At 31.8% G+C, this 27,203-nt stretch overlaps 2 protein-coding genes across 3 annotated transcripts; one reads left to right on the plus strand and one right to left on the minus strand.

Moving 5' to 3' along the window:
• Nucleotides 1–14,717: 14,717 nt before the first annotated feature.
• IQD5 (protein IQ-DOMAIN 5) lies at nt 14,718–20,051 on the minus strand. 2 transcript variants are annotated; one of them, XM_014764327.3, is made up of 7 exons: nt 19,803–20,051; nt 19,175–19,312; nt 18,721–18,936; nt 18,159–18,347; nt 17,837–17,917; nt 16,058–17,057; nt 14,718–15,073 (listed from the first exon to the last, which is right to left on the minus strand). In XM_014764327.3, exons 2-7 carry the CDS (start codon nt 19,271–19,273, stop codon nt 15,042–15,044), a joined length of 1,617 nt encoding a protein of 538 aa, XP_014619813.1. In that variant the 5' UTR covers nt 19,274–19,312; nt 19,803–20,051; the 3' UTR covers nt 14,718–15,041. The 2 variants fall into 2 exon arrangements, with proteins under 2 accessions (XP_014619813.1, XP_003519766.1); XM_003519718.5 differs by having other exon boundaries at nt 18,721–19,011; nt 19,803–20,049.
• A 3,111-nt stretch (nt 20,052–23,162) lies between these two features.
• On the plus strand, nt 23,163–26,778 carry LOC100808724 (probable LRR receptor-like serine/threonine-protein kinase At1g14390). Its single transcript, XM_006574489.4, has 7 exons — nt 23,163–24,556; nt 25,235–25,368; nt 25,465–25,708; nt 25,801–25,994; nt 26,100–26,152; nt 26,226–26,337; nt 26,428–26,778. Exons 1-7 carry the CDS (start codon nt 23,341–23,343, stop codon nt 26,704–26,706), a joined length of 2,232 nt encoding a protein of 743 aa, XP_006574552.1. The 5' UTR covers nt 23,163–23,340; the 3' UTR covers nt 26,707–26,778.
• Nucleotides 26,779–27,203: the final 425 nt, after the last annotated feature.

A 27,203-nucleotide genomic window follows, 5' to 3' on the forward strand; every position in this document is an offset into this window, starting at 1 on the left:
TGTCTGTGGATTCTAAACAAATTCCTTTTTTTCTAAATACATAAGATCACCTCTTTTATTTGCCTTAGCTTTAAATTTTATAACTATATATAGGCTTAAATAACCTTTTGTTCTTATAATATAGGAAGTTTTTTTTATTATTATTTTAGTTCTTCAAATAAAAAAAAAGTTGTTTTGATTTTCGTAATTTAAGGATATTTTAGTTCAATAACATTAAATAAAGACATTATAACAACGTTAGTAACTCATTAACATGTTACGTCATCAAAAAGTTAGAGATGTATTTTTTTTTTTAAATTCTCATTAATTTATTCTAAACACATAACATATGACTAATTTATGAAGAATTTAAAAATTTAATTTATTAAAAAAAATTATGTGAGTATGCTATTTGATTGTTTGATGATATTACAAGTAAAAAAATTACTAATAATGTTATAACTTGAAAACAGAGATTAAAAAAATCTTTAAAGGACTTAAAAATACCTTATTTTACAATGACTAAAAGGTTATTCAAGCTACTGTGTGTGAAAATGACTTGAAGGGCAACTATGCAAAGATCTTACTATATATATTATGTTAACTTTTGAATACTTAAGCAGCAACGAGCCCACGTACTCCATCAGAGATTCGATATATATCCCTTTTTTGGCAAACATTCTGACCTAGTTTAGAGAATATAAAAAATACATTCATTACGTATAGAATTCTCCATGTCAACATAATATTTTGATCAATAATGAACACGAAATTCTCCACCTTAAATAGAACAATTACTGTGCCAGACAAGTATAGAGAAGCATATGTTACTTCAGGGATTTTCTGTTGGTTGTTTGTCGGAGTTCCCCTGAACGCTTCAAATATTGATAGGCTAGCTAGTCTAAACTTGTACCCGCTATAGGCCTAATATTAATTACTTGTTCCAACTTGAAGTGTTTGGGGGAACTCCTGGATTCAACTAACACTGCAAATTAAGCAAAAATATCATTCGAATTCATTTCATTAATTCCCAACCACAGCTTTAATAACTATTTGACTAGTGTTTGAGGGGAACCCCATGTTCAACAAAACTCTAGAAGCATGCAAGTTAATTACCTTGTACACGAATATATATATATATATATATATATATATATATATATATATATATATATATATATATATATATATATTAATATTACTATTATTAATTACTAGCTTACTACCTTCAATTCCGCATTTTCTTTGGTTCCATTGTCTGTCAAAGCTTATGAGAATTTGTTGAGCAGAACAAGTTCAGCTGAAAGACAAATTTCTTCGATTAATTAATGATTGGTAATATATCATATTTATCTTTTTTTTCTTTTTCTATCTTGTTTTTTTTTCTGTTTCTATTTTTATCACATCATATATTTAGATACCAACGTATATCATATTTATCTTTTTCTCTTTCTATTTTTTTTCTTTTTTTCTTTATCTCTCATCAATCCACCTCAAAATGTGGTGGATGTTTAACATTATTCAATTATTTTAAAAAATTGCAGCTAAAACAATTGCTATCGTATCGGGAATTGAAATGGGAATAATTAAGATCTGCAAATTCCTGATGAGCATGCATTTGTCAAATTAAAAAACTTGCTATCTTTGTGCCAGTTTAAGTAATTAATTGTCCAAAACATTCCCCTTAATTTGAAGTTAGGTCAAGGAAAACCATTTTGTTTATAAAGAGTGTTTATATGATAAACTTAAGCGCATGCAGCTATAACTTTGGCGGTTAGGCTAGATTGCCTTTATTAATTAGGAACGGCTATCCATGTGAAGAACAGTAACATTAAGGTTTTAAATTACCTATAGATGCCTAATAAAGTTTTACATAGCAGTCGTAGTTACAATTTTATCACGATCTTTGACATTGTGAGAAATTACGGGCAGATGCAGTCATAATTGACATTGTGACCCCAGAAACCATGCTTGAGTTTCTCAAAGTTAATGTCGTAAATACTTTCTGCTTCCTGCTTCTCACTGCTGATAAAAGGCTTTAAATACACAAACTGAAGTCTGAATTAACACACAATGGTCAAATATAGCTAGCAGCCAGTTGTTAAAGTGCAAGAAGTTTCTTGAAAAGAAAAATACTAAATGTCTAGAGTCCCAAAGGTCCTATCAGTGCAATTAGGGTCCATTGGGCTTACAGAGAGTTGAGAAGTTTGGATAATCTAACTTCAAGCTGTGAGTTTTCATTGGTAATTTTCACATTCGTTCAACCTTCCTTACTCTAGAATCTCTCTGACTTTTTTTTGTTTTTTTTACCATATACTCGATCTGAAATTTCTGCTTAATTAAATCTTTGTTTTTATGAAAATTTGTTTAAGGGTGTTAATTAAAAGGATTAAGCCATATATAGTTTAACATATACTGGTATACAAATTATAGACAGACTGCTTAGATTTATTAAAGAAAAAAAAAGAAACTTAAAGTCTAATATTATAATATTATCAAACGGCTGTAAGTTAATTACTTGGGCTGAACTTGCTATTATATTACCATTAAAAAAATACTAGCAACACCCACTCTAGTACACTATTTTGAACATACTCTTTATTTGTTAAGAGTCTCACTCATGATTTTGTGGTTTAATATAGCTAGTATTACTATGTTAAAAGGAAAAGTTTGTAGTTCAACTGTTCAAGGTTAACTAAGCTTATTTTTATGCAGCTAAAACAGGTTTGGAATTTCAAATAGATAACAACAGTACTAAAAATTCTAAAACAAAGGATATATAGTAAATGCATGTATAATTAACAACTTAATAACACATTCTACTATCCAATTATCATTGTTTTATAAATTTAATCATTCATTTTTTTATTTGTATATTTTACCATTATGTTTTCAATTTCCATGCCTTTTAAATACAAGTTTTTTTTCCCATTTGATTTTTTTTTTTAATTTCGCACATTTTACCATTACGTTAATAAAAAAAATAACACCATTTTTTTTCTTTTTTAGGGACACACCAACATCAATAAAATGCACGAAAATTAAAGATACATGATATAATAAAATGTGTAAAAGCTAACTTTGATTGTAAAACATGAAATGATGATAATTGATGAATAGTAAAATGTGTAATATATTAAGCCTAAATTGATTAAATTGAGACTCACTTATTAACTTGAGTATGTCAACATCAATTCTATCTCCTTAATTTTTTTAAAAATTTATTTTTTATGTGCTGAATTAGGTTACTGCTATATATATTAGCATTTGATTCCACTAATTAAATTGAATAAGATTATAGTTAATTTAAAGAGAATTATATTTGTTATATGAGATACTATAATTTTAAAGAGTATATTATGTATCTTCCTTAATTAACTACTCTTATTAACCTTTTCAATACTTTATACACAAAATATTACTCTAGCATGTGGTTGTTTGGGATTCTTCAACCGATGTAAATCCCATCGATGTAGTAAGTCAGGATTTTTTAAATGGCTTATAAAATAATCAATGTTAAATGTTCTCCTCAGACCTGCTTCAACAATCAAATCTTAGTACTCAATGAGACCCACATACTCCTCTAATCTCACACCAAATTTGGAGCACATTCCACAGATCCAGCCACAGCCACTACACTATCCATCATCATGAACCTAGACGAAAGAACGGATTCATTGTGACTATATATGTGGGTTTCGAATATATAGCATTTTCGTACCAATATGCATTGTGCGGTTTCGGAATTAACATTCTTTTTTCTCTTTCCTTTGCTTTCTTATCCTGATTTTCTTTTTGGATACCATTTTCGCTTTATACCATCCGTATGGAGCTTTTGTTCCCAGCTTTCAGGAATTGATGCCATGCAAGGACCATATCTAGATTTTGGAAAGCACCATTTAGATTTTACAGCTAAAAGAAATTTCGCCAAGTTGATCAGTGACAAAACAATCCAGTCTTATATTCCCTTTTGCTGACAACTTAACTCTGAATGAATTAAAATCTTATAACAAGAAGTTGCTACTAATTGATTTATATAAAAATAAGAACATCAGTTATATATTTTTTTATCAGTAGAACAGCAGTTATATATATTTTTGAAAAAATAAAATAAAATATTTACGATAACTAATATAATTCATTGCTCTAAATACTAAAGTATATAATAAATGGTTCTTTTTCTGTCTTTTGTGATATTAAGGGTTTTTTTTTTGTAAAAATATGATAATTATTGTATTCTATAATATAAGTAAACAATGAACACAACTCAAATAATTAATATTTCATAGTTAACATCATGGTACTCCCACGTGATAATCAAATTTCAGAACTATAGTGCAATCAGCATTAATTAGAAACAACTTAACCACACCTTCATAAGCTTTATGACTCCGGCATATGGACATGTAGAATATTTGGAGAGCTTTCGGCCCGCTACGCCACATTAAAGTATTCTCCATTATTCTTTATCTGACCCTAGACTATGACCAGGTTCAGCTACAGTTACATCAACACTAACATCGTAATTTTTAGCTTCAGTGGTCCTCCTTCATGTGGTACCACACCATCATGTGAAGGAACATTACAAGTTTTTCCTATAAATGGTAGGACTCATCTCTAGGGCCACGTTGTCATTCAAACACAAAAAACATGCAAATGAGGAATGAAAAAAGTCAGCTATATCCCCTAGAGTTCCTCTGATCACTTCATTGAGTTTGCTTGTGGCTTCAAAGAATTATCAAAATTCTCAAAGCATGCATGCAACACTGAAGTGTTTTGGGAAACTCCGGGTGCCAACTGACATTGTCTCTCTGTATATATAAGTATGAGTTTAAGGTTCTTTTCTTCTTTTTCTTTTATCTCCTCATTAATTGAGTTGGGCTATTGAAACTAACATTCCTAGTATGAGTTTGCTTGTAACTAACATTCCTAGTTAGTTACTCTATTACTACTCTCAACAGGTAGAATCAACCATAGTATTTTAAATATTATTACATATTTTTAAATAAAGGATGTGCTAAAAAAAACACATTTAAATTAAGATAAAAGCTAAAAATAAAAATTATGGAAATAAACTATTTAAATTAAGACATGTCATATTTATTAATGAGAAAAAGGATTATGTACTGACTCAGTTATCTGATCACAATTTTTCATATATAATAAATTTTTTATTTTTAAAATAATTATTTTAAAACTTTTTTACATTAAAAAAAAATTAAATTGAGATTGATTAATATTATCGGGCAAATTTTTAAAATGTTAGTAACATGCACGATATATTATATTTCTCAAATGTCATCTTAAAATGTTATCGGAGAAAATTTTCTCTAATTTTATTTTCCTCATTAGTAATTTATACTCCATAAAACATGAGATGGGGTGTGTAACAGCGCTAGTGTGTCATTTGGCTAGCAAAGCAACCAATTTGAAACATGTAACTTTATGTGAGTTTCCGTTCTTGGTCATTCTCAGAGATTAATTCTTATGTTCCATTAATTATTTCAATTTGGTCAAAATAAAAGCTACTGAGATTTCTTAAATATAGATATAGCAACATAAACGGGCAGAAGAAGGAAAAAGAAAGAAAGAACGATTTTATTTCCTTTCCAAATGCATAAACAATTGCTTCATCAAAGGTTATAAAACCAAACCCTTGAATATTTCGATCAGCTTCATATCACAGTAAAAAAATGAACCAGGAATAATCTAGCAAATAATTAGGTCAGCAGCAAAATGCATGACAGTTCCAAACCACGATCACCCTTACCAGTGTGATTCCAGGAGTTCCCGCGGCCAAACACTTCAATATATACGGAAAAATAGAAAATGAGTCCGTCGTGAAATGTTCAAGAAATTAACTCTATGGAACACCTAGAGTAGATCGATGCTTACATTTCTGATTCTTTACTTGGTTATTGTTGGCACATTGGTATATTATGCATGACAACGAAAGGTTCACGTGTCAATTAAATATACTATACATATATGACGACTTCAATTAGTTATTTGCTGCTCTGACTGTGTTTTATAAGAAAAATATAATATTATTACATAGTGAACATGGACTAAAAGGTGGGCTATGGTGGATAATGAAGATGACAAGACCAGTACCAAAGTCAAACAGATTTTGCTTTTTCTTTACTTCTAAATTTAATAGGATAATATATAGACGCATGCACATCTAAAAACTTTTTATATTATTATTCAACTATACATTTATATATGAATTAAAATTACTGTTTTTTTATAATTACTTTAAAATTATATTAAAACAATTTCTAATTAATTGATAATATTTTACTATTGTTATATCAAAATTAGACTCTTTTCTCCTTCCCTTCATATTCAGCTTCTTTTTGAGACAAAAGAATAAACCCCTTTTCTTAAAAGAATCTGGTATATATACACACAGAAAAAAGCTTCAGAATTCCATGGCCCTGTTGAATATTTCTCCCTAGTCCCTACTCATGAGCCAGAGAAAATGCAACATAAACATGGACCTCACTTTTCCTTGGGCATCTTTCCACAACGGTAAGCTAAAGCAATATTAATGTATTCATTTAATTATCAGTGAATAATATGTCAAAAAGCAATGATAAGGACATTGCAATCACTAAATATACTTCTCCCTTGACAACAAAATCCGACTAGGTTCATGTTGACAATAATTTCTTTAATTTTTTTTAATTTATGAATTATATGCTAGAATTTTTCTCAGTCAGTGACTGCTCCCCAACCGAAAGGCCATTGTGACTACACATAGAAGGTGAAGCTAGCAACGAATTTACATCTCACTATAAATAAGAATGTTTTTAGTAACAGTTTATTGCCAGCTTGCAAAGAATGCTAGCAAATTCAAGAATTAAAGGAAGGTCAGTTGTCCCCTTGAATTTCCCTGAACACTTCATTAGCAATTCCTTAGGTTTCACTGACACCAGTGAGGCCCTATAGTTAGCCATATTGAAGTGTTTGGGGGAACTCTAGGAGCCATTTGATGCTTTTTAACAGAAAGGGTGTTATTAGTTAATATGATCGGTTTTTTCAAGTTTGCAGTGTAGTTTTCTTATCAAGTGCATGTCTTGTACTAGTATTTCAGTTTGCATCATTATTGTTCTCTATTTTATTTTTAGTTTTCTCTTGCCATGCTAGCTTTCATTTAATCAAAAGCTTTCATTGTGTTGGAATAGTATTGAATGAAATATTTAAGGATGCGAGAGATTAAAAAGTTTTGAAAAAAGAGACTACTTGAATAATTGATCACTTCTTGTTTTTGACTTGATTCAAATTCTTATTTATATTAATGACTCCTCCTAAATCAATGATTAAAATTTCACCAACACAAACTTAATTTAATGGTTATAAATGATTCTCCAAAATTTTTTCAAAAATACAAACCTACTCACCTGTTCTAGAATATTTTATATGCCACTCTAGAATTATCTTCTAAAATAGTAGATTTTTGTACAGCATGCTTCTAGAATTTGGACTAAACATGTTTCTAGAAATTGGGCTTTTATTTAATTAGACCAAAAAAATCCAAAATCGGAGTTTATATTTTCAACATGTTCTTTAATTGTGTCTAGTCTACAAGTTGGCTGTGGTCTTGATCGAGTGCAGGTTTGCTGGTATATTTAGAAATGGTGAATGGTTTTTGAAAAATGAAAGCATTGGAAGAAGCTTATGATGAGCAAATTGAGCACCCTCTTGACCTTTCATTGCCCATTTTAATAAAGAACTAAGATATAATCTACTTCTACACTAAAAAATAAAGAATAGCAATTTCCTCTCTCTCTCTCTCTCTCACACACACATATATATATATATATACACCAGCAACGGTATATCATAAAAACTAACTTTCAGAATTAAATCATGTGATTGATTTACAGATACTACATGAGACTGGGGGTACACATTTTAATTAAATTCCCAGGATCAGCTATCCCAAATTGGTTTAATTACAGATGTAGGGGTCCATCCCTTCCTAACAAGTTCACATCAATTACTCTATGTGTTATTGGAGTTTTTGGTAGGTTTCTTAAATGTAAGTTGGGCCGGATCTTAACTGCCATACTACATATGTCCCAGAAATTACTTTATTTACTGCTACAAAATATTCAATTTGGACAAATTATACAATTCTGTCTGATCTGCTGCTCAAATTTGAAAGATTACACATTGAGAATGAATGGCACAGAACTGAGATTTCATTTGAAGATGATCGAGGAATAACCGATATTGAATGGACCGGAGTACATGTACAGGAACATAAAACAAACATGGCAGATATTCCATTTCTCACAATGTCAATGATCATAATGAAACTGCGACAGTAATTTAAAACCTTAGCTTGGCTGGATCATGATGTGAGGGAATTATCAATACATTTTAAGCTACTTCTACATTTAATGTAGACCCTACATACAGCATAGCCATCCGTTTCCTTTACTTACACCAAGCAAAGTCTCAACTTGAAAGCTCTGTCAGTTCCTCAGTTTCTATCTAATTTTCTCTGTTGTTGCAAGTCAAATGCATGCTATTTTTTTATGACAAAAAGTTTAAATGAGTTGGATTCAGGGGCTCATCAGAGACAGAACAGATCTCAAGTTTAAAGAGCACTTACAGAAGTATTTATAGATGACTCACCAACAAAATCTTCACATTAATATATGAGAATCGAATTCATATCCTTTTAGAATATAGGTCTCTTTCTTATCAACTGGATCAATTTTTGTTCGTTAATGCATGCTAGTGTTTAATCATTGAATTGTTCATTTTTTTTTTAATGTTGTGTGGGTGTGGAATGTGCCCATTTAGCTGAAAATCCTGCAATAACATCTTTATAAGATCACTCTTTGAAAGTGGAGAGGTGCTAGACTTTAAATGCTTAGTGATCCTCTGTAGAATATTGTTTTGCGGTTTGTCAATTGATTTTTCTAACAAGTGGTATCTAAACAGTAAGGAGAGTGTCTACACAAAGAAAAGGATACAGCAAGGTATCATTGCTGTCCGGGGTGTTGGTTAGAAGAAAAACTATACTCACAAAAATAGTACTATTTACAAAAGGTTAAATTGCTAAATTGTATATCAATTTATGTGAATTTTATTCATTAAATACAGATATAATATTGTAAAAGATAGTAATATAGTCGGTGCAGTTGTCCATAGGATTTATCATTTCATAATGTTCACCCATCCATCACCAAAATGTTTTTAAAATCAAACCAATAATTGAACCAGTAAACCCACCAGTGTAAGAGTTAACAGTCTAACTGTTGTTCAACTAGTAACAATTAAATAATATTATTTTAATTTTCAACATAATATATAAAGAAAAATTAAATAAAAAATAATATGATATTTATTAATTCATAATTTAAAATTAAATTTAACTTATAAATTATCATCACTCGACTCATATTTCATAAATTTGTTCCTTATATTCAAGTCTAATTTTTTATGGCACATTTCACATAACTATGACATGATATGTTAGTAATAGTTCATGGTTGACTGTGGGTGGTGGTTCACAAATGGTGTTTTCCCCCTATTGTTAATGATATTATCATTGTTTTGATTCCAAATGTTGATGATCCACAAGGTATGAAAGATTACAGACCTATCTCCTTGTGTAATGTGATCTATAAAATTTTGTCTAAAGTGATAGCTAATAGACTAAAGAAGGTCATGGAAAAATTGTGTATCTGAAGAACAATCAGTTTTTGTTCCTGGTAGATATATTATTGATAATGCTCCAGTTGCTTCTGAAAATTTGCATTTTATGAATTGCAAAAGAAGGAAAAAAAAAGGAGATGTAGCATTGAAAATTGATATTAGTAAAGCATGACTGAGGTTATTTGCATGAGATGCTCATTTAAGTTGGCTTCATACAGACTTTGCTAAATGGATAATGTTTTGTGTTTCTTTAGTGAAATTCTATGTTAATGTCAATGATGAAATGATTGGGCATATTACTCCACAAAGGGACCTGTGTCAGGGGATCCTCTCTGCCCCTACATTTTTATACTGTGTGTTGAAGAATTATTTATGCTAATAAAAGATGTTGAAAAGAAGGCTAAGGTGCATGAGGTTAAAATTTGTATGGATGCTCTTGTTGTTTCTCACTTAGTATTTGCAGATGATAGTGTTTTATTTTTTAGAGATGATGAGAGAGAAGTTGTGGTGGTTAGAAAAATTTTGTATGACTATGCAGAGGCATCTGGGCAATATATTAATCAACAAAAATTTGAAGTCACTTTTAGTAGGAATGTGAATCAAGGTTTGAAGAATGATGTGAGGATGACTGAAGGAAATGGCGGAGGGAAATATCTGGGCTTCCTTTCTTTTGTGGGAATGAGCAAGAAGGCTATTTTTAACTTCATCAAGAATAAGGTGTGAAAAAAAATATAATTCTTGGAGTTAGAGGAACCGATCAACGACGACGGAAAGATATGTAACGGTGAAATATGTTCTTCAAACTCCTAATTATTGCATGAGATTTTTTCTTATACCTACAACTCTTGGTGATGAGATTCAGAGGATGATGAACTCATATTGGTGGGATCAAGTAGTAGGGAATCAAATTGGTTAGCTTGAGACAAATTATGTGTCTCAAAGGAGTTTAGGGGCTTAGGTTTTCAAAATATCTATGCTTTCAACTTGGTCATGTTAGGAAAACAAGGGTGAAGATTTATATCAAAATACAATGCTTTGTTAGCAAGAGTATTCAAAGCCAAATACTTCCCTAAAAGGGATTTTATGGGTGTTGACTTAGCTAATAACTCATCATATTTTTAGTGAAGCATATTGTCTTCCAAAACGGTGTTGAAGGAAAGTGTGGGGTGGAAGCTAGGAAATGGGAAGAATGTTAATGTTTGGGGAGAACCGTGGTTAAGGCACAAGGGTCATGCAATAATTTGAACACCACCTACAAATGGCTTGGAGGATTTGAAAGTGGGAGTTTTGATGGATAAAGAGGCTTTGTGTTGGAACTACACACTCCTTACACAAATTTTTGAAGTGCAGGATGTTGAGGCCATCTTGAGAACACCATTATTGAATGTTGATCAACAAGACACCAAGATATGAGATTATACACCGAATGGAGTCTACTCAGTAAAGAGTGCATACAAAGTGATAATGAATGAGCTAGTGGATAATGAACACCTAGCAATATCTAGTAATTGGAGATTGATTTGGAAAGTGAATGTTCCTCCATGAGTAAGAAATTTGATGTGGAAAATATGTGAAGGCAACATTCCAACTAGAACAACCTTAAATTCTAGAGGGGTGTTGTGTCTAATTGTTTGTTTGCTATGTGAAGTTGAAGTTTAGACAATTGTTCTCGGTTTTTTTTTATGTGCACAAAAAATAAAGATTGTTGGTCGAAACTCAACCTAAGTCATTGTTTGGAGGAAGTCTTGTTACAAATAGAATTATGTAAGGAATTTTTTTTCACCTTGTTTTTGAAATGGTAAGAAGAAAGAAAGGATCAAATGGTTATCTTGCTATGGAGCATATAGAGGAGGAGGAATAACAAGGCCCTGAAAAACAAGGATGTCCTAAGTGAGTTTGTGGTTAGAAGAAGGGAGAAGTTTTACCAAAGTTGGAAGTGTGCAAAGACAAAAAAATTAGTAAGGGAGAATTGACATTCGAAACTACATCATTAAAGGCTGATGAAAACTAGAACATGGATGATTCAAATGCAACGTGGATTCTAGCTTCCATATGATTTTATTACATTATTTTGGCTTAATTTTATTATTTTGAAGACTAAAATGATGCCAATTTTCAGTTTTAATTTCTGCAGAATTTTCTGGTTATGTTTTATGTAAAGAAAAAAAAAACAATTTTCCCTTAACCCTTTTTATCTTGAAATTATAAATTCTTTCAAACATGACCAAATAAAATTATTAATGATTAACATTATGAAATGAACTTAAAATGGCTGAAATTATAGTTTACCCTTCTTTTTTTTTATTAAATTTCACAAATGTATTTATACATAGCTTATTTTAATTTCAAAATTCTCGAGAAATTCCCATCCTAATTTTAAATTTTGTTTACCATAAATTAATTTTTATCATGATCATAATATTAATTTTGAGAAGTAAAAACACTATTTTACCCTTTTTAATTTAATTATGAATTGATTCTTTCCGGGAGAAATTATTAGCACCACATCATTTATGATCCCAACCAAAATACTCATTTTACATGTGGATAATCAAAGGAACTCACTAAATATAAAATAATCTAAAGCTTACGGTGTTAACAAAAGAGAGCATCTCACATTTAAGTAGATCAATACATAAAAATAATAAATTAAAATTAAAAAAACAAAGAGACTTTAGGCCATGAACGATTTTCTTTTGTTAACGATTTGACAAGGGCACCAAATGTCCAAGTAATAAGATTCGGACGTCCGAGTGTCGAATTCCAAAGGAATTTTGTGTTTTACTTTTTATTGTATACTTTTCAATTTATAAGAGAATAAATAATTAAAGAGAGGTGTAGAAGAAAGAACAGTAAACAATAACATGAAATTATAAATAGTAGAGAGCAAAGAAGTAGGGAATTCGATGGAATGTGAATGTTAGGACCTAACATGCCTTATTTGTCTAGGATGTATGATTTTTGGATTTTTCTTTATCAATTTAGGTGAATTTATCATACCCACATTTATTCAATTACTTGTCTCTAATGCCTCACGATGACAAGCATATTTTATCTATCTATCTCCAAAATGCCTTTGCAAATAGTCAATAGATAAAAAGCATGAAGCCTTGATTCTAGATGTGTGCTTGAATGCATGGGCATAAAGTTATCATCCTATGTCTAGTAATGATTTTCTTATGATATCTTTTCTTTTTGTTCTATTAGAAGTTATCCTCTGTCGAGCGTCTAACCCCTAAAACTAATAGATGCATATCTTCTTTATATTTTTATTAAGAGTTACCCTCTATCGAGCACTTACCCTCTAAAATTATGTAAATATGAATAATGCATGGAATATAAATAGAAAAGAAATAGGATAGAAAACACATGTTGCATTGATAAATAGGGGATACATCATACATCACTTTGACTTGTTAGGCCTGACAGGCCCTAACCAGGGGTTTAGTCTCTCATGCCCATTGAGGACCTTACACTGAAATTGGAGTATAAGAATTGATGGAAGAGGAGGGATGGAAGAAGGCAATAGAAAAAATGGTGAAAGAAAGAAGAGAATTCCCTAAGGAAGAGTTCTCAGGCTTTGGGTATTAGTGAGAGTGCTTTGAGACTCGGTGTGTCATTTTCCCCTGCTTGACTCTCTTTTTATAGCTGTTGAAATAGACTTGGGCCTTCGTACATGCGCTTAGCGCGCTCTTCTCGCGGGTGCTCGTTTCCCCACTTAGTGCGTGTTGCGCTTAGCGCCAGTGCCCTTAGCACAGGCAGAGCGCGCTGAGCGTGCCTTTGGACTGGCCTGGTGCTGAAGCTTCATCTTTTTTCATAATTCTTCTATTTTTTGCTTTTGTTTCCTCTAGTTTTTATATTTGCAGTCAAAATTTGAAAAAACATCAACTTTTAACAATTAGACACAAATATGCTAAATAATTATTTTTAAATACAATTTTGCTTTATTTTTCTTTATCAACAGTACAATTATTTAGCAATTATCACCTTTGTTCCAAAGGATTTGGCTCCCATGAAACTCTATTAAAAAAAAGAAGAAATTCTTTTTACTTTTAGAAGCTATTCATTTTCAGAGAGTTTATTTTTAGAGCATTGCAAAAATTCTCTCCCAATAAAACTGATCTATTTGCCTCTGTTTTGTGGACTATTTGGAAGTGGCGTAATGAAAATATTTGGGAAAATTTGAAGAGGCCAATTCCAGTTTGGTCCTCCCAGCATATTTCTGACTGGCAGAACATGAAGATTTCGAGCATCACATCATCGTGCTGCATGGATACCACCGCAAGTAGACTTTGTCAGTGTAATATTGATGCTGCAGTTTTTCAGGATCATCTACAACATGAAATGCATCATTTATCTTTTTTAAAAAATATTAATCCATTGCAATTATATCCTACATATATGCTTCGACTCCGAGGAGCCCAACTTAATATTATGTCACATCTAATAATTGCGTCACATTTTTTTAAACTAAAAGGACTAGAGTTGTTTAACTTAAAAAATTGGAGACTTGATTGAAGGAAAAATAAAAATCATTGACAAATTAAATAGATTCAAAGAAAATGTAACAGAAAAAAAATACTCTTCTCGAAATCAAACTTTCAACTTTTTTTCTCATCTTTCATATTCTTTCTAAGTGAATTTTTAAGAGAAATAACTGACATCAAATTGTTACTCATCAACTCTTTTTTATTTTAGTTTCCAGCAAAGGCAACTTCCCTAGATCCTTACAAGTGTGCATGATGTGGCTAAATCTAAAACCCGTTTATTAGAGCAGTTTCTTAACCATGTGTTTTTAAATTAAATTATGTTTCTAAAAAAATAGTAAAAACTTATCAACAAAAAAAAAAACAATTTCGCTACTTTTCTGATAAATTAAAAATAACTACTGAAAAAAAAACAATTAATATTAGTCATTAATTGTTAGATTTTTTTGCTAGCGGAGAAAATCGAATCTACAATTTTTACCTCCCTCCCTTCTCTTTTTAAGACCAAACCAACCATATAAATGTGACTACAAATTCTTCCGATTGCTCATAATGCCTCTGATATTTCTGAAATTCGAAATGAAGAAATTTCTCAACTTTTGAAAATGACACTGTTTGAACAATTTCTTTAGCAATACATCACATGAGCTTAGAAAAAGAAGCACATAAGCTTAGATCCTTAATATATACCCACCAAAGTACTCCTATTAGAAGAAATTTGATATCATATCCCTTTCTGTATCCATGACCATAAATAGTAGTAATGAAAATGAAAATTAAAGAAATTTGATATCATATCCCTTTCTGTATCCATGACCATAAATAGTCTCTGCATGTTTTTTACTATTCAAGTTTTTACCTTCTTCAAGTATCCTTGCCTCGAAAAATAAGGTAGAATCACCTTCTCCACTGAGGTTGGATCAACTTCTCTGAAATTGATAATATCCACATAACAGTGATTAAGGGAATCAGAAAAGGGCAAAATAAAAATCAGAGTACACCACCAATATTTAATACGTGTGAAAATTCGACATACCTACTACTTGATTTAAGTAAAAAAGAAACATAAGTGATTTTAATGAAGATCATGTCACTAATAACTTATTTTAAGTGAATTCTTTATGCCCATTAAATTAAATGTGTTTCTAATGTGCTTTCAAGAAAATTATGGGTTTTTATGAAAATGTAAGCCAAATTACCAAAATTCTAATAGAGACCTTTAAACCTCATATTATTTTGATTGTAACTTTTGCTACAAACCTCAGATTGAGCTAATTTTGAAGTCTATGGAAAGATAAGAAAAATTCCTACATCTTATATGCAGACACCTGAGGCTAGTTCATGGTTAAGTAGGGGGGAAAAGTTAAATGCATGGTGTCTAGAGAAGTAGCCAAAGGGAAGAGGAAGCTAGAGATGTTGGAGATATCCAGAGTAATTTCTCAAAAATTGACTCTTAATGTATCCTCCATCTAGTAAATTGTTTTTGTGTTTTCATTCCTATGAGAGTATTACGAATAGTGAAATTCCTGCTTTGCAAGGTGAAAATGAAAATGAAACTTGGATTGGAAAAACCTTTTGTTAATAGAAAAGAAAGAAAGAAAACTATAGATTTCAAACATGCAAGTGAGCATTAGTAGTCTAGCAAAGTCTTGTAGTAGTCAGTCATCCATAAGAACAGCAACTTTTTTCCTCACCACAAAACATGCAAGCAAATAATTTAAGCATGTATTTATGTAGATGGATACTTGTCTCTATGCATGTTCACTGTATTGTATTCCAAAAGCATGCCTACCATAATCAATTTCGTTTTATTTTTGATGGTGGGACCAAAGCATCAACCAATCAATAAACCAAAGCATCAATCAATTAATTAAAAAATACAACAAAAATAAAGCAAAATCTTAAATGCTTACCAGTCCCATCCCTTGAAGATGACAGAGATCTATCAGACCTTATCCCTCCTCTACTGCTTACGCCTATCAGCTTTTCAGCTCTCGGGGAAAATGAACCTGACTTGCCATTAAGTGAGGATGAAAGTGAATGCCGCCTGGTTGCACTGTTTTTGTCTACCAAATCAGTAGTAAATCTTGGAGAGCCTTGTCCTCTTAGCCTAGCTTTTGCAGATTCAGTAGGAGCCATGTAACTGGGCAGTCTTGGAGTAACAGGAGTGTTATATAACTCATTCTCTTGTTCATTAATGTTAGCAGGTAGTGAAGCTCTTCTTTGGCTATTGTTACTGATACAATTGTCACCACCATTCAAATTCTCACTGACTACTTGAATTCCTTCATTTCCACCCTTCTTCACACTTGTCTTTGAGACAGCAATGGGATCATTATGTGGCTCATTATCATTCTTGTCTTTTGTTTGCTGTCCATGACCTTTCTCAGGATCAGACTCTTTTGACTTTGGCACAGTCGAATCTTTCTCTTTCGCTGAAGAGGCATTTGGGCCCTGCTCTGAAACATCAATGACAGCATGATCCAAAATCTTTTTATTGCCGGATTTTCTTTTTTCATTAACAACCTCAGATCCATTTGAAGCATTATGCGCATGAGTCTTTCCAAAACTACTTTTCTCAGTTTCTTTTGGTGGGTTTTCCTGAGCTGAAGGCAATGGGTGGCTTGAATCCTTTTTCAGATGCTGTTTAGATTTGTTAGAACCTAAATTTGAGACATTGTCAGCTTTCACAGTAGGAGATTTCCGAGTAATTTTTTTAACTTGCCCCTTTTGAACTGTCTGAGAAGTGCCATTTTTCTCATCAGACACTGACTCAAGTTTCTTTTTAAATTCAGGAAGAGATGCCCAAAAGTGGGACCTTGTCCAATAGTCAAGCCACTTCTGACCCATGTTAGGTTCTCCAGGATCACTGTTGAGTGATAGAGGAACTGCATATGGGGATGAAGCCAGAAGCTAAAATGGATAACATACGTAATGAGCTTTAATCAAAACCAAAATAATATGATGAGATAACTTAGTTTCAAAACAATAAGAATTGAAAAGGAATGATAAGAATAAAAAGTACACCATTTGTTCACAACCTTTGTCATATCATTCATATTCAAAAATCATATCAATAAAAGAGTGTGTAAAGTAAAAATGGTAATTGACCCAAAAATTTGCTAAATCAACTTACAAACAATGCTCATGAGATTCACTGATTCAGTGACCAAAAATAACTTGTTATCATTGTCATTCAACATTAATAATTACTGGAACCATCATTGAACATTAACATCATTCTCCACAATGCATGGCAAAGACAACCAGATTGAGAAAAAAATCAGATATTACAGGATGGAGAAACTTCAGATGAAGCATACAGTTAATATAATGTGGAGTAAAACAAGACCACAACCCTAGAAATATAACCAAAACAAGTTGAAAACATTAATATCATAGCACATAGAACTAGAGAGAGTTTATGAGCCCAAAAGTTGAGACAAATTTATCCTTTCTAAAGGCAACAAGTACCTACTACTGGTAACCAAAAAAATAGCTCCAGATTAGGAGAAAGAAAAACGCACCAAGCTCACACATAATCAGGGGAAGAAATCTTCATGGACAATAACATTTTAAGCTGATAATGTCTAGTAGTTTCAATTAACTGGAATGAGTCATATTTCAGATACTAGAAGTAGCTATAAGAATCTATTTATCCTCTATGTAGGCATGATATAGCAGTTTCTTACCTTGCAAACAAAGACATTTTCAGACAACTTCTCTGCCTGTGTGGACGAAACTACCCGAACAGAATTTGAGCAATGAGTATCCTGATAAAAACATGTTGAAAAAAGGAGTTAGTTAAGTAATAGAAGGGCAAGCAGAATGCAATTGAAGGCATTCATCTTTTCCTTCACCACATTGAATAAGATCCACAAATCACTAGAGCGGGACAACTGTATGGTAGAAAACACCTCTTGATCCTAATTTAATGAGAAACATTTCCACCCGAAAGGCAGGGAAAATAATGCACAGAACACTGAACTGTTGAATTAATTAAAGAACTTTTACCTTACGAATTTTCTGGACTGCAAGCCCAATATCAGAGCATCTAACATTGTAACCACGAGCCAATGCTTGAAATTTAACTATTCCCTTCACACAATATAATGCAGAAACAGCGTGTCTTCTAACCAAGTGGCCACGAATAAAAGCTTGCAGTTGTATGACACCTTTGAGTTTTTGCAATGTTCGACGAGCCTTCAATGAAGTTATGCAGGAATCACTTTATGAATTTATTAACATAAATAAAGAAACTTCCCAATGCAGAACTGATGGTTAGGAAACTTGCATGCGATAGCATACAAATTAAGAATCAATGGGTACAGAGAGAATTTCAAATAAAAAAGCAGGGTAGACAAGGCACTAACTATAAATAAAATACTTATATTTTTTCTTTCCTCTACAACCAAAAATTTGAAATATTAAAAGTGAAATAACTGTGGTTGCATTTTCATCTGTAAGTATTTCTACTGCATTTATATATGGAATGCCAATGAAGCCTTTCAGATAATTATAACTTAGGCACATCAGTTAGTATAACAAAATTGTATAATTACAAGGGACTTATTACCAGATAACTTCTACAAGCAGCCTGAACTTTTATAGTTGCTTCCGTAAGCTGGAGTTTCTCAAGATTCTCTTGAGATCCAAAATTAGCAACATCTTGCACCTTAGCTTCTTTGACTCTAGTTGAAAGAACATCCCTATCATGTGATGACCTACTAACTACCTCCTTTTCGGAAAACACTCCTTTATAATCATTAGCTCCAGATATTGGTGTGGATATCTGCAACGAATCCATGGTTGGATCAGGCACGGGTACCTCAGACGACACCAGCAAATCCTTGTCAATTGAAGGTTTCTTTACACACAAAATGAAATAAAAATTAGAACATGCATATTTCAAAAGACTAAGCACTCACAGACACAGATTATAGGCAACAACAATGAGACTTTCTCCCTTCCATAGTTTCTTTTATAACAAATCATAAACACAAACGAATGCCAACCACAAAAATACTTACAAAAATGTCATTCTTCTTTGATGAAGTAGACTTTGAAGACGATTTCTTCCCCAAGAGTAAATTCTTGAACCATTTCCCAGGACTTCTTCCTTTCCCCATTTCAATGCTTTAGAAACCACAGAACTCGAGCATCAAAATCTGCAAGAAGCATATACAACAGACCCTCAATTCCAGCTTAATTAAATGTCAAACTAAATTAAATTCACTAGCCATAAATTTTAAATTTGAAAAAGACATTAATACCCTAACATAAATGCATTTTTCAAGTATAATTAATAACTGAAACATGAGTTAGCAGTTATGTACAGAAAAAAAAAATACCATAAAGTAAATGAAAAATCCAAAACCAAACCGTGCAGGCTATTTTCAAAAAAAGACAAGAACTAAAACTAGAAGTCAAAACAAACAAAAGCTGCAATTAATTCTACACAGCACCAACCATGAGTCAATTCAAGTCTTTCCTTAAGAACAGCATTAAAATCAGCAAAACCCATCTCAAAAATAAGAAAAAGCAATAAATTTTATCTTAAAAAAAAAAAGATCAACCCAATGAAGCCAAGTTAAAACACAATACAACAGATTCAGATCAACAACACACAAAAGCAAGGGAAGAGAAAGAGGGTCACACCAACAAATAGAACCCTAAGCCCCCAATGTGAAGAAATGGGTGAATGTTATGAAGATTGAGATTTGGGAGAGAAAGAAGAAGGGATTTGAAAGGTTCTTCAATAAAGTGAAGGTGAGGTTTGGATCAAAGTTGCCGTTTTTATATTTGGTTGAAGAGTGAGGGAACAGTGAGAAGCTGAAAGGACATAGAAGGAAGAGAAAGTATGGCTGAAGCTGAAAAGAAAAGCAACAACGTCATAGATTCCTCTTACGAGGTTTAAATTTTGAATAAAGAAAAATAGATCCTAGTAATTTTCTTAAAAACAAAAGTTAACAAATTACCGATTGATATTTGATAATCTATAACTATAACTTTAATGTATATGCACTTCTCGTAGTATTTGACAATGATAATCGGATAATGCCTTTTTTTTATGTTTCTTCCCAATATTTATCTTCTAAGTAAAAAAAAAACATAATAATTGTGCCTAACTGCCTATGGCACATGATATTTTGTCTTATTGAGTTAAGTATTATATATATGGATCCATGTTGAAACCGAGATGGAAAAATAATGTTTTAACAACTTTGGTTAGTTTGTGTTCTATTTTAAAATTGTACTTTAGGTGCATAGTAACAAAACATTTTTTGGATAATATATTCACATTATCATTAAAATATCGAACACTGTTATTAAAATAATTTTATGAGTAGTGTTATGTAACAACCATTTCTCTTGTTTTATCTTTAGTTATAGTTATAATATGATAAGAAAAACAATATATTTAAACCGGATTAGATTGGTTGGCAATTCGTAAACTAATTTCATTAATGTGCTAGTAAAATTTAATGACTTTCGTGTTTCGAGTGATAAGATCTTTGGCGGCTGTTGTGGACATTAGAGTTTGAGGATGGGTTAATAGCAAAGGTGGGTCATACGGGTTGGATCTATTTAAAGTTATTGGCCCACAATTTTAATAGGTTGGGCTGGTGTTTTATTTTGTTTTTATGCCTGTTTTGCAAAATTTGTAGTAAAAACTTAAATGTGTCGGCTTGTAAATTAAAGATAAAAAAATATGAAGAAAATATTAAAATTAAATAAAAATTGGAAATAAAAGAAATTAAAGAAAGCTAGATAAGAATTATTTTTTTATATTCATAAAAAATTGTATTTTCCTTCTACAGTTTGTTATTAATAGTAATTCATTAGATTTCATAATATGTATTTATAATAATGAAATGCAAACAAAATAACTATAAAAAAGTCTCAGTTAAATACTAAATATATACTAATAAATAAAATCTAACCACATATTTGAGCCTATCAATCAATATTTAAGCAAATAATTAACAAAAATCAACCTATTCAAACATTTTAACAAAAAATAATATTTTAATAATAATTAAAAATAATTGAGGGTCTACCCATAATTGACATACCAGCCTATTAAACTCGCAAGGTAAAGATATGGAATTGAAAAGAAAAAAAAAAAAAAAAGGCAATTATATGGGTTACATATTACGGGTAACAAGGTGAGCCAGTCCATCACATTTTGACTTGTTCGGTCCCTAGCTTGCCAAAAATAAGACATGATAGTTTAAGCTACTTATTCTTGATGGGTTGAAAGTCTTGGAATGTCCCATTTAGCGTGAATTGGCTAATCAACTGGCTAAAAAAAGAAAGTTTAAGTTTCATAATTCACAACACTAACTTAAATTGGTATATTTAATTAAAGTGCCCAAATTGTATTAGTAACTTAGCCTAAACTTAAATATTAATATTCTTACTAGAGGAATTGATTTTATAAAATAAATTAACAATAATAATAATTAATAAATATATAATTTTTTAAATTTATTGAATGCCAATATTAGATTACTGGCTAGAGAGGAATATTAATACACTCTCGTTAATTAACTTAAATTTATTTATTGATTAAAATATATTAAAAATTATAAAATCACAGTAAAACTTATTAAAAGGGAAGTGAAACTTATTTAATTTTACTATTTCAAATAAAATTTTTAGTTTTGGTCAAACAATACTGAATGTATTTGAAAGAATATGTTATTATCAAGATAATCACTCTATGTATGGAGGCTGTGGGAAATTAATTATTGGTTGTGGCCTTATTCTGCGCAAATAAAAATTGAGATGGAAGTCATAGAAAGTTGACAAAATCTCGTGTCCATAAATAATGACATAAAAGACCGTACTAGAATTGCCATACTGAACTTCAATATTTTATGGCAGCTTGTTGTTGTACTGATATATATATATGCTGCAACCAGTAATGTGTCAAAATTTCAGGTTTAGTTTCTTATGCTGGAAACATCAAGAAGAGGATTAGGTGTAACTAATTCAAAGCACATTAAAGAATGTGTCAAGGTAATAATGTGTGGCAAGTAGCAACCGAGACTTTTAACACCTTGCCGACACAAATCCACAATCAGTAAATTTCAAAACTCAAAATTGCAACAATCTTGTATCGTATCCAATTTTCATACTCGTAAAACATAACTTTCCCGTGATTTACAATGTAATGCTAAATTGTTATGTGATATTGTGATACTCGTGCGTGGCTTCATGCGGTGACATGAATAATTTCTTTTTTTAGAAACTAAAAATTGGGTCAATATTATAACATACTATAGGGTATAGGCAGGTCCACAATAACATGCCAACACCAAAGTACAAATCTGCGTTGAACTGTTGAATTTAGCATTGTGGAAAATGGTGCTTCATGGGGCCACGTGGCAGCGTATAAAACCGGTTGCTAATCAAGATTATGTAGTCTGCGTAGCATCTGATCAGGATTCTTGACTTATACTCTTTGATCAACAACTTTGGTGGCTTCAGTTACATGTAATCATAAAATCTCACTCTTTTTTAGAATCCCAGATTCTCTTTACAAAGTTTCTAGTTTCTAACTGCTCCACGTTTATGGAAACTTTTTATCCTCATATCATGCAAACAAGATTTTTTCTTGGAAGCGATATGCAATGAAAATGAACTTCTCTGCTTCTGCTTATTAGCTTTTCTGTGTAATTAAGTTATTACATTATGCTGCAGCAGCAGCAATAATAATAATAATGAGAAAAATGTAAGTAGCATCACATTATCTAACATACTTTTTTTATCACTGAATGAAATTTATTAAAAATTATAAAAAAAAATTCTTTATATTTTTTATCATTGAATGAAATTTATTAAAAATTATCAAAAAAAAGATTTTTCTTTATATTTGATGAGTCTTATAGTTTTGTAAGTTTTAATAAATTTTAAATGATAATAAGAAATGCATTAGAAAATAAAAATAAATGTTTTCAAAAGTATGTTGTTGACTGTAATAATAATAGTAGTAGAAGTCAAGAATTTTGCAGAACATTAATATTTTGAGCAATAACTGCTTCTGTTACAGTTAAGCTTCTTGGTGGCATAGTATTTCAATTCTTTAGCTTCAAAACTGCAATATATAGTTATACACTGTTCTTTCTGAGACTCACTCACTATCCTCTGTCTTACTATACTACACAGGTGTCAATTTCACCATCAGAAAATGAAGAATTTCTTGGTTTCTTTGTACTACTTGTTTCCTGCAATCATTGCAATTATTCTTGTGCTGCTCACTCCAATTCCAAGTGCACAGCTAACAACAAGTGAGAACAGAATCCTTCTCCAAGTTCAGAAGCTTCTTGAATATCCTCAAGCTCTTCAAGGATGGACCAACTTGACCAATTTTTGCTCTCTCCCTCCTCCCCTCAGCATTGTGTGCTTCAATGGCCATGTAACCGAGTTAACCGTCGTTGGCAATTCATCTTGGACTCTCTCAGAAAGATTCTCCATTGAGTCTTTCTTTACTGTCTTGACAAAGCTCTCAAATATGAAGGTGTTGTCATTGGTGTCACTTGGTTTGTGGGGTCCCTTGCCTTCCAAGATTGACAGGTTCTGGTCCCTTGAAGTGATGAACTTTAGCTCAAACTTCATTTATGGGGAAATTTCACCATCAGTTTCCTCTTTGAAGAATCTAAAAAGTCTTGTTTTGGCTAATAATCTTTTCAATGGGAGTGTGCCTGATCTTGGAAAACTAGCTTCTCTTGAAGAGCTCAATTTGAGTGGCAACAAATTAGGCCCTGAGTTCCCTTCATTGAGCAAGAATCTTGTGAGGGTTATCTTGAGAAACAACTCATTGAGATGTAGAATCCCTCCTCAACTCATTCATGTTTATAAACTTGAGCTGTTTGATATCTCTTCCAATGTGATATTTGGAAATATCCCATCATTTATTTTCTCTCTTCCTTCCCTAAAGTACCTAAACTTGGCTTCAAACCAATTAAGTGGCTACCTTTCTTTGAATGTGTCATGTAGTTCTTCTCTCACATTTGTTGATATCTCACACAACCTCTTGGTGGGAACATTGCCATCTTGTATCGGTTCAAATGCTTCAAACCGAACAACACTTTATTATGGGAATTGTTTGGTAACCAGAAGCTTATTAAGTGACCAATATCCATCTTCTTATTGCCAGAAAGTGGAGTCCTTAGCAGCTGTCAAGCCATCAATTAAAAGCCAGAAGAGGGAACCAGAGATGGAACTAGGCCAAATTATTGGTATTGTTGGAGGTGTTGTGGGAATTGCAGGGCTTATGGTTCTTCTCATTTGGTGCATCTTCAGAAAGTCTAAACTAGAAAAAGCAGACAGTAATTATAGCATAGGCATCTCTGCTCCAAATAATTTTTCCATCCGTGCATATTCAAGACCAAATATTAATGCAAGTAAGGACATTATTATTATAATTGTTGTTATAATTTACATTCTCATCTCTAGAGGTAAGTTGACACTACACTGCATTTCTCTCCGTGTGAAATTAATATGTATTTCACTTCGATCCATATTTATATAAATGAACTTGTTAGGGACATTTTTTCCTTTATGTGATTGTTGATGTTATTGACATTTGACAACTAGTTTTTCATCCCTATTATCAATTTTGAAACTAGAGAATATAAATGAAGTCTTTTTTAGTAAAGTTTCCAAGTCGACAATAAAGGAATTTTGAAACTTCATTTCCTAAAGTTCTAAAATCAATAATGAGTATCTAAAATTAGTTGTCATTTTATAATTATTTATCACTACTAAGACATTTGTTTACATTCAAATAGATTAAAATGTAGTACATTTCATTTCTCAAAAAGAGAGAGTAATCTTTAAAATTAGAGACTATATACTTGAAACATCTATTAGGGGACTGGAATGCAATTTATTTATCTATTATTCTATTTGAATACAATGGTATGATACAAAAGGCTTGGTTGCTGTTGTATGATGATATGATAAATCGTGCACATGTTCAATTCAGATCATAATTTTCGTTCCTCTTGTGGTGGTTTACATATTTCTAGTCCTTTATTTAACTCATGCACGAATTGTTAATTTTTCCCCTATGGAAATAGGACGTCCTCCTCTACCAATGAGGCAACCTGTTCTTGGATTCCCACCATACTGCATTTTCTCAATAGAAGAAATTGAAGATGCTACAAACAACTTTGACCCATCAAATCTTATAGCAGAAGGATCACAGGAACAGGTAAAAGAATTTTTTTTTTTTGTTCAATAGTTTCATAATGATAATCTCTACAAGACCAAGTGGTAATGGCCTATACTCTTGCTTGCATTTGCACAGCTATATAAAGGTTGGCTCATAGATGGTTCAATGGTTATGGTCAATCGCAATAAACTAAAGCAGAAAAGTTTGCACAAAAACAGTATTCAGAGCTTGAAGGTATTACCCTATTTAAGGCACAGGCATTTGGTGAGTGTTCTAGGACACTGTGTCATTACTCATCATGACCATCCCCAAATGATAAGCACAATATTCATTGTATTCGAACATGTCTCAAACGTGTCCTTGAGGGATTACCTTGCAGGTAAACAAAAACATTAACACAGAATTAATTGCAAAGGCAAATTAACACTTGTATGACCAAAAGATGTAACATGGAAATTCCATGTAACACAGATAGGAGAAAAAGGGAAATGCTGAAATGGCCACAAAGAATGGCAATCAGCATAGGCATTGCAAGAGGAATCCAGTTCTTACACACTAGAGTTCATCCTGGCATATTTGGCAACAATATAAAGATTGAGAATATTCTGTTGGATGATTGCCTCAATGCAAAAGTTAGCGGATACAGCATTCCATGGCCATCCAAGGTTAGAGTTAGAAAAGAATATGTGTAAATTTGACTAGTTCTCGGTAATATTTGCATTCAATCAAAGTATCTAACTTTAATGAAATCTGCCTTTGTCGATTTTTAGAAAGGTCATGACAGCAAACTTTATGATCAAAGAGCACTCAATCAAATTGGCAGGTATTTCTCAGTTCAATCTATATCTTTCTTCCACTGATGCATCCAAACTATAACATGTTGTCCCCATATGCAGCATTAATGATGCAGAAAAGGAAGACATCTATCAGTTTGGTGTTATTCTACTTGAAGTTATCACTGGCAAACTAATTACATCTTCCAGTGAAGTAGAGGAGCTGAAGAATGATGTATGCATGAGCATGACATTTTATTCTTAGCCAGATATGTACTATTAGATTTGTTTTTCCTATCTCTAATGTCCTCTTTGTCTTGTTCAGCTTGAGAGAGGTTTAGCAGAAGCTTCATCACCATCTCTAAAGGGTGCAACACCATCACTAAAGGGTACATCACCGATACTAAAGGGCATGTCTGATTCTTCCCTCCGGGATACTTGTGTGCATGAATCATTGAAGACTACAGTTCAGATCACCATCAGTTGTCTCAGCAAGGTTTCAAGTAACCGCCCTTCAATAGAGGATATTCTCTGGAATTTGCAGTACTCCATGCAAGTTCAAGAGCCAAGGACCAGTGGTGTACATTTCTTTACAGATATGTAAACTTGCTGTAACAAAATGGTTTGCTGATTTTCAGAGTTCTTAAGTATTTAATCATAAAGAATAAGGGCTAGTTTGATTCACTCCTCACTTTTTGTTTTAAAAAGTTGTTTTTTAAAATAATTCTACAGTACTTGGTAATCTCATCCACATCATATTTTAAAATATGGACAACATGACATGATTCAGTTTGGTTAAAGACAAAAGTTTCAGAGATGTTATTTACCATGAGGAAACAAACAAATTTTATAAAACAGAAAACTATTTTTGAAAACAGTGAACAAACAAAGCCTAAAATGGAATTGTAAATATATAATTTCTTAAAACTGGCCAAAATTTTTCAATAATTATTTAAGTACCTATCTAATTTTTATTGAGGTTCCTACCAAGCAATCCCTTGTTCCCCTCTTTGAACCTTCCGGGGGATAACTTTTGTTTGGATCATAGGTCCAACATAGGCTGATAATGTAGTTATCGTATGTTACAGTGATGAAACAAAA

The sequence above is a fragment of the Glycine max genome, chromosome 2 (assembly GCF_000004515.6).
Source record: "Glycine max cultivar Williams 82 chromosome 2, Glycine_max_v4.0, whole genome shotgun sequence".
NCBI classification, from domain to species: domain Eukaryota; kingdom Viridiplantae; phylum Streptophyta; class Magnoliopsida; order Fabales; family Fabaceae; genus Glycine; species Glycine max.

What these genes read in the sequence shown, in the direction of transcription:
- LOC100808724 (XM_006574489.4), top strand. Translation starts at nt 23,341, where the DNA reads ATGAAGAATTTCTTGGTTTCTTTGTACTACTTGTTTCCTGCAATCATT. An exon ending in AAGACCAAATATTAATGCAA is followed by an intron (nt 24,557 to 25,234) that starts GTAAGGACATTA and finishes CTATGGAAATAG; the next exon opens with GACGTCCTCCTCTACCAATG. An exon ending in GCATTCCATGGCCATCCAAG is followed by an intron (nt 25,995 to 26,099) that starts GTTAGAGTTAGA and finishes GTCGATTTTTAG; the next exon opens with AAAGGTCATGACAGCAAACT.
- IQD5 (XM_003519718.5), bottom strand. Translation starts at nt 19,273, where the DNA reads ATGGGGAAAGGAAGAAGTCCTGGGAAATGGTTCAAGAATTTACTCTTG. An exon ending in CAAAGAAGAATGACATTTTT is followed by an intron (nt 19,012 to 19,174) that starts GTAAGTATTTTT and finishes TTGTGTGTAAAG; the next exon opens with AAACCTTCAATTGACAAGGA. An exon ending in ATCTTCAAGGGATGGGACTG is followed by an intron (nt 15,074 to 16,057) that starts GTAAGCATTTAA and finishes TATCAATTTCAG; the next exon opens with AGAAGTTGATCCAACCTCAG.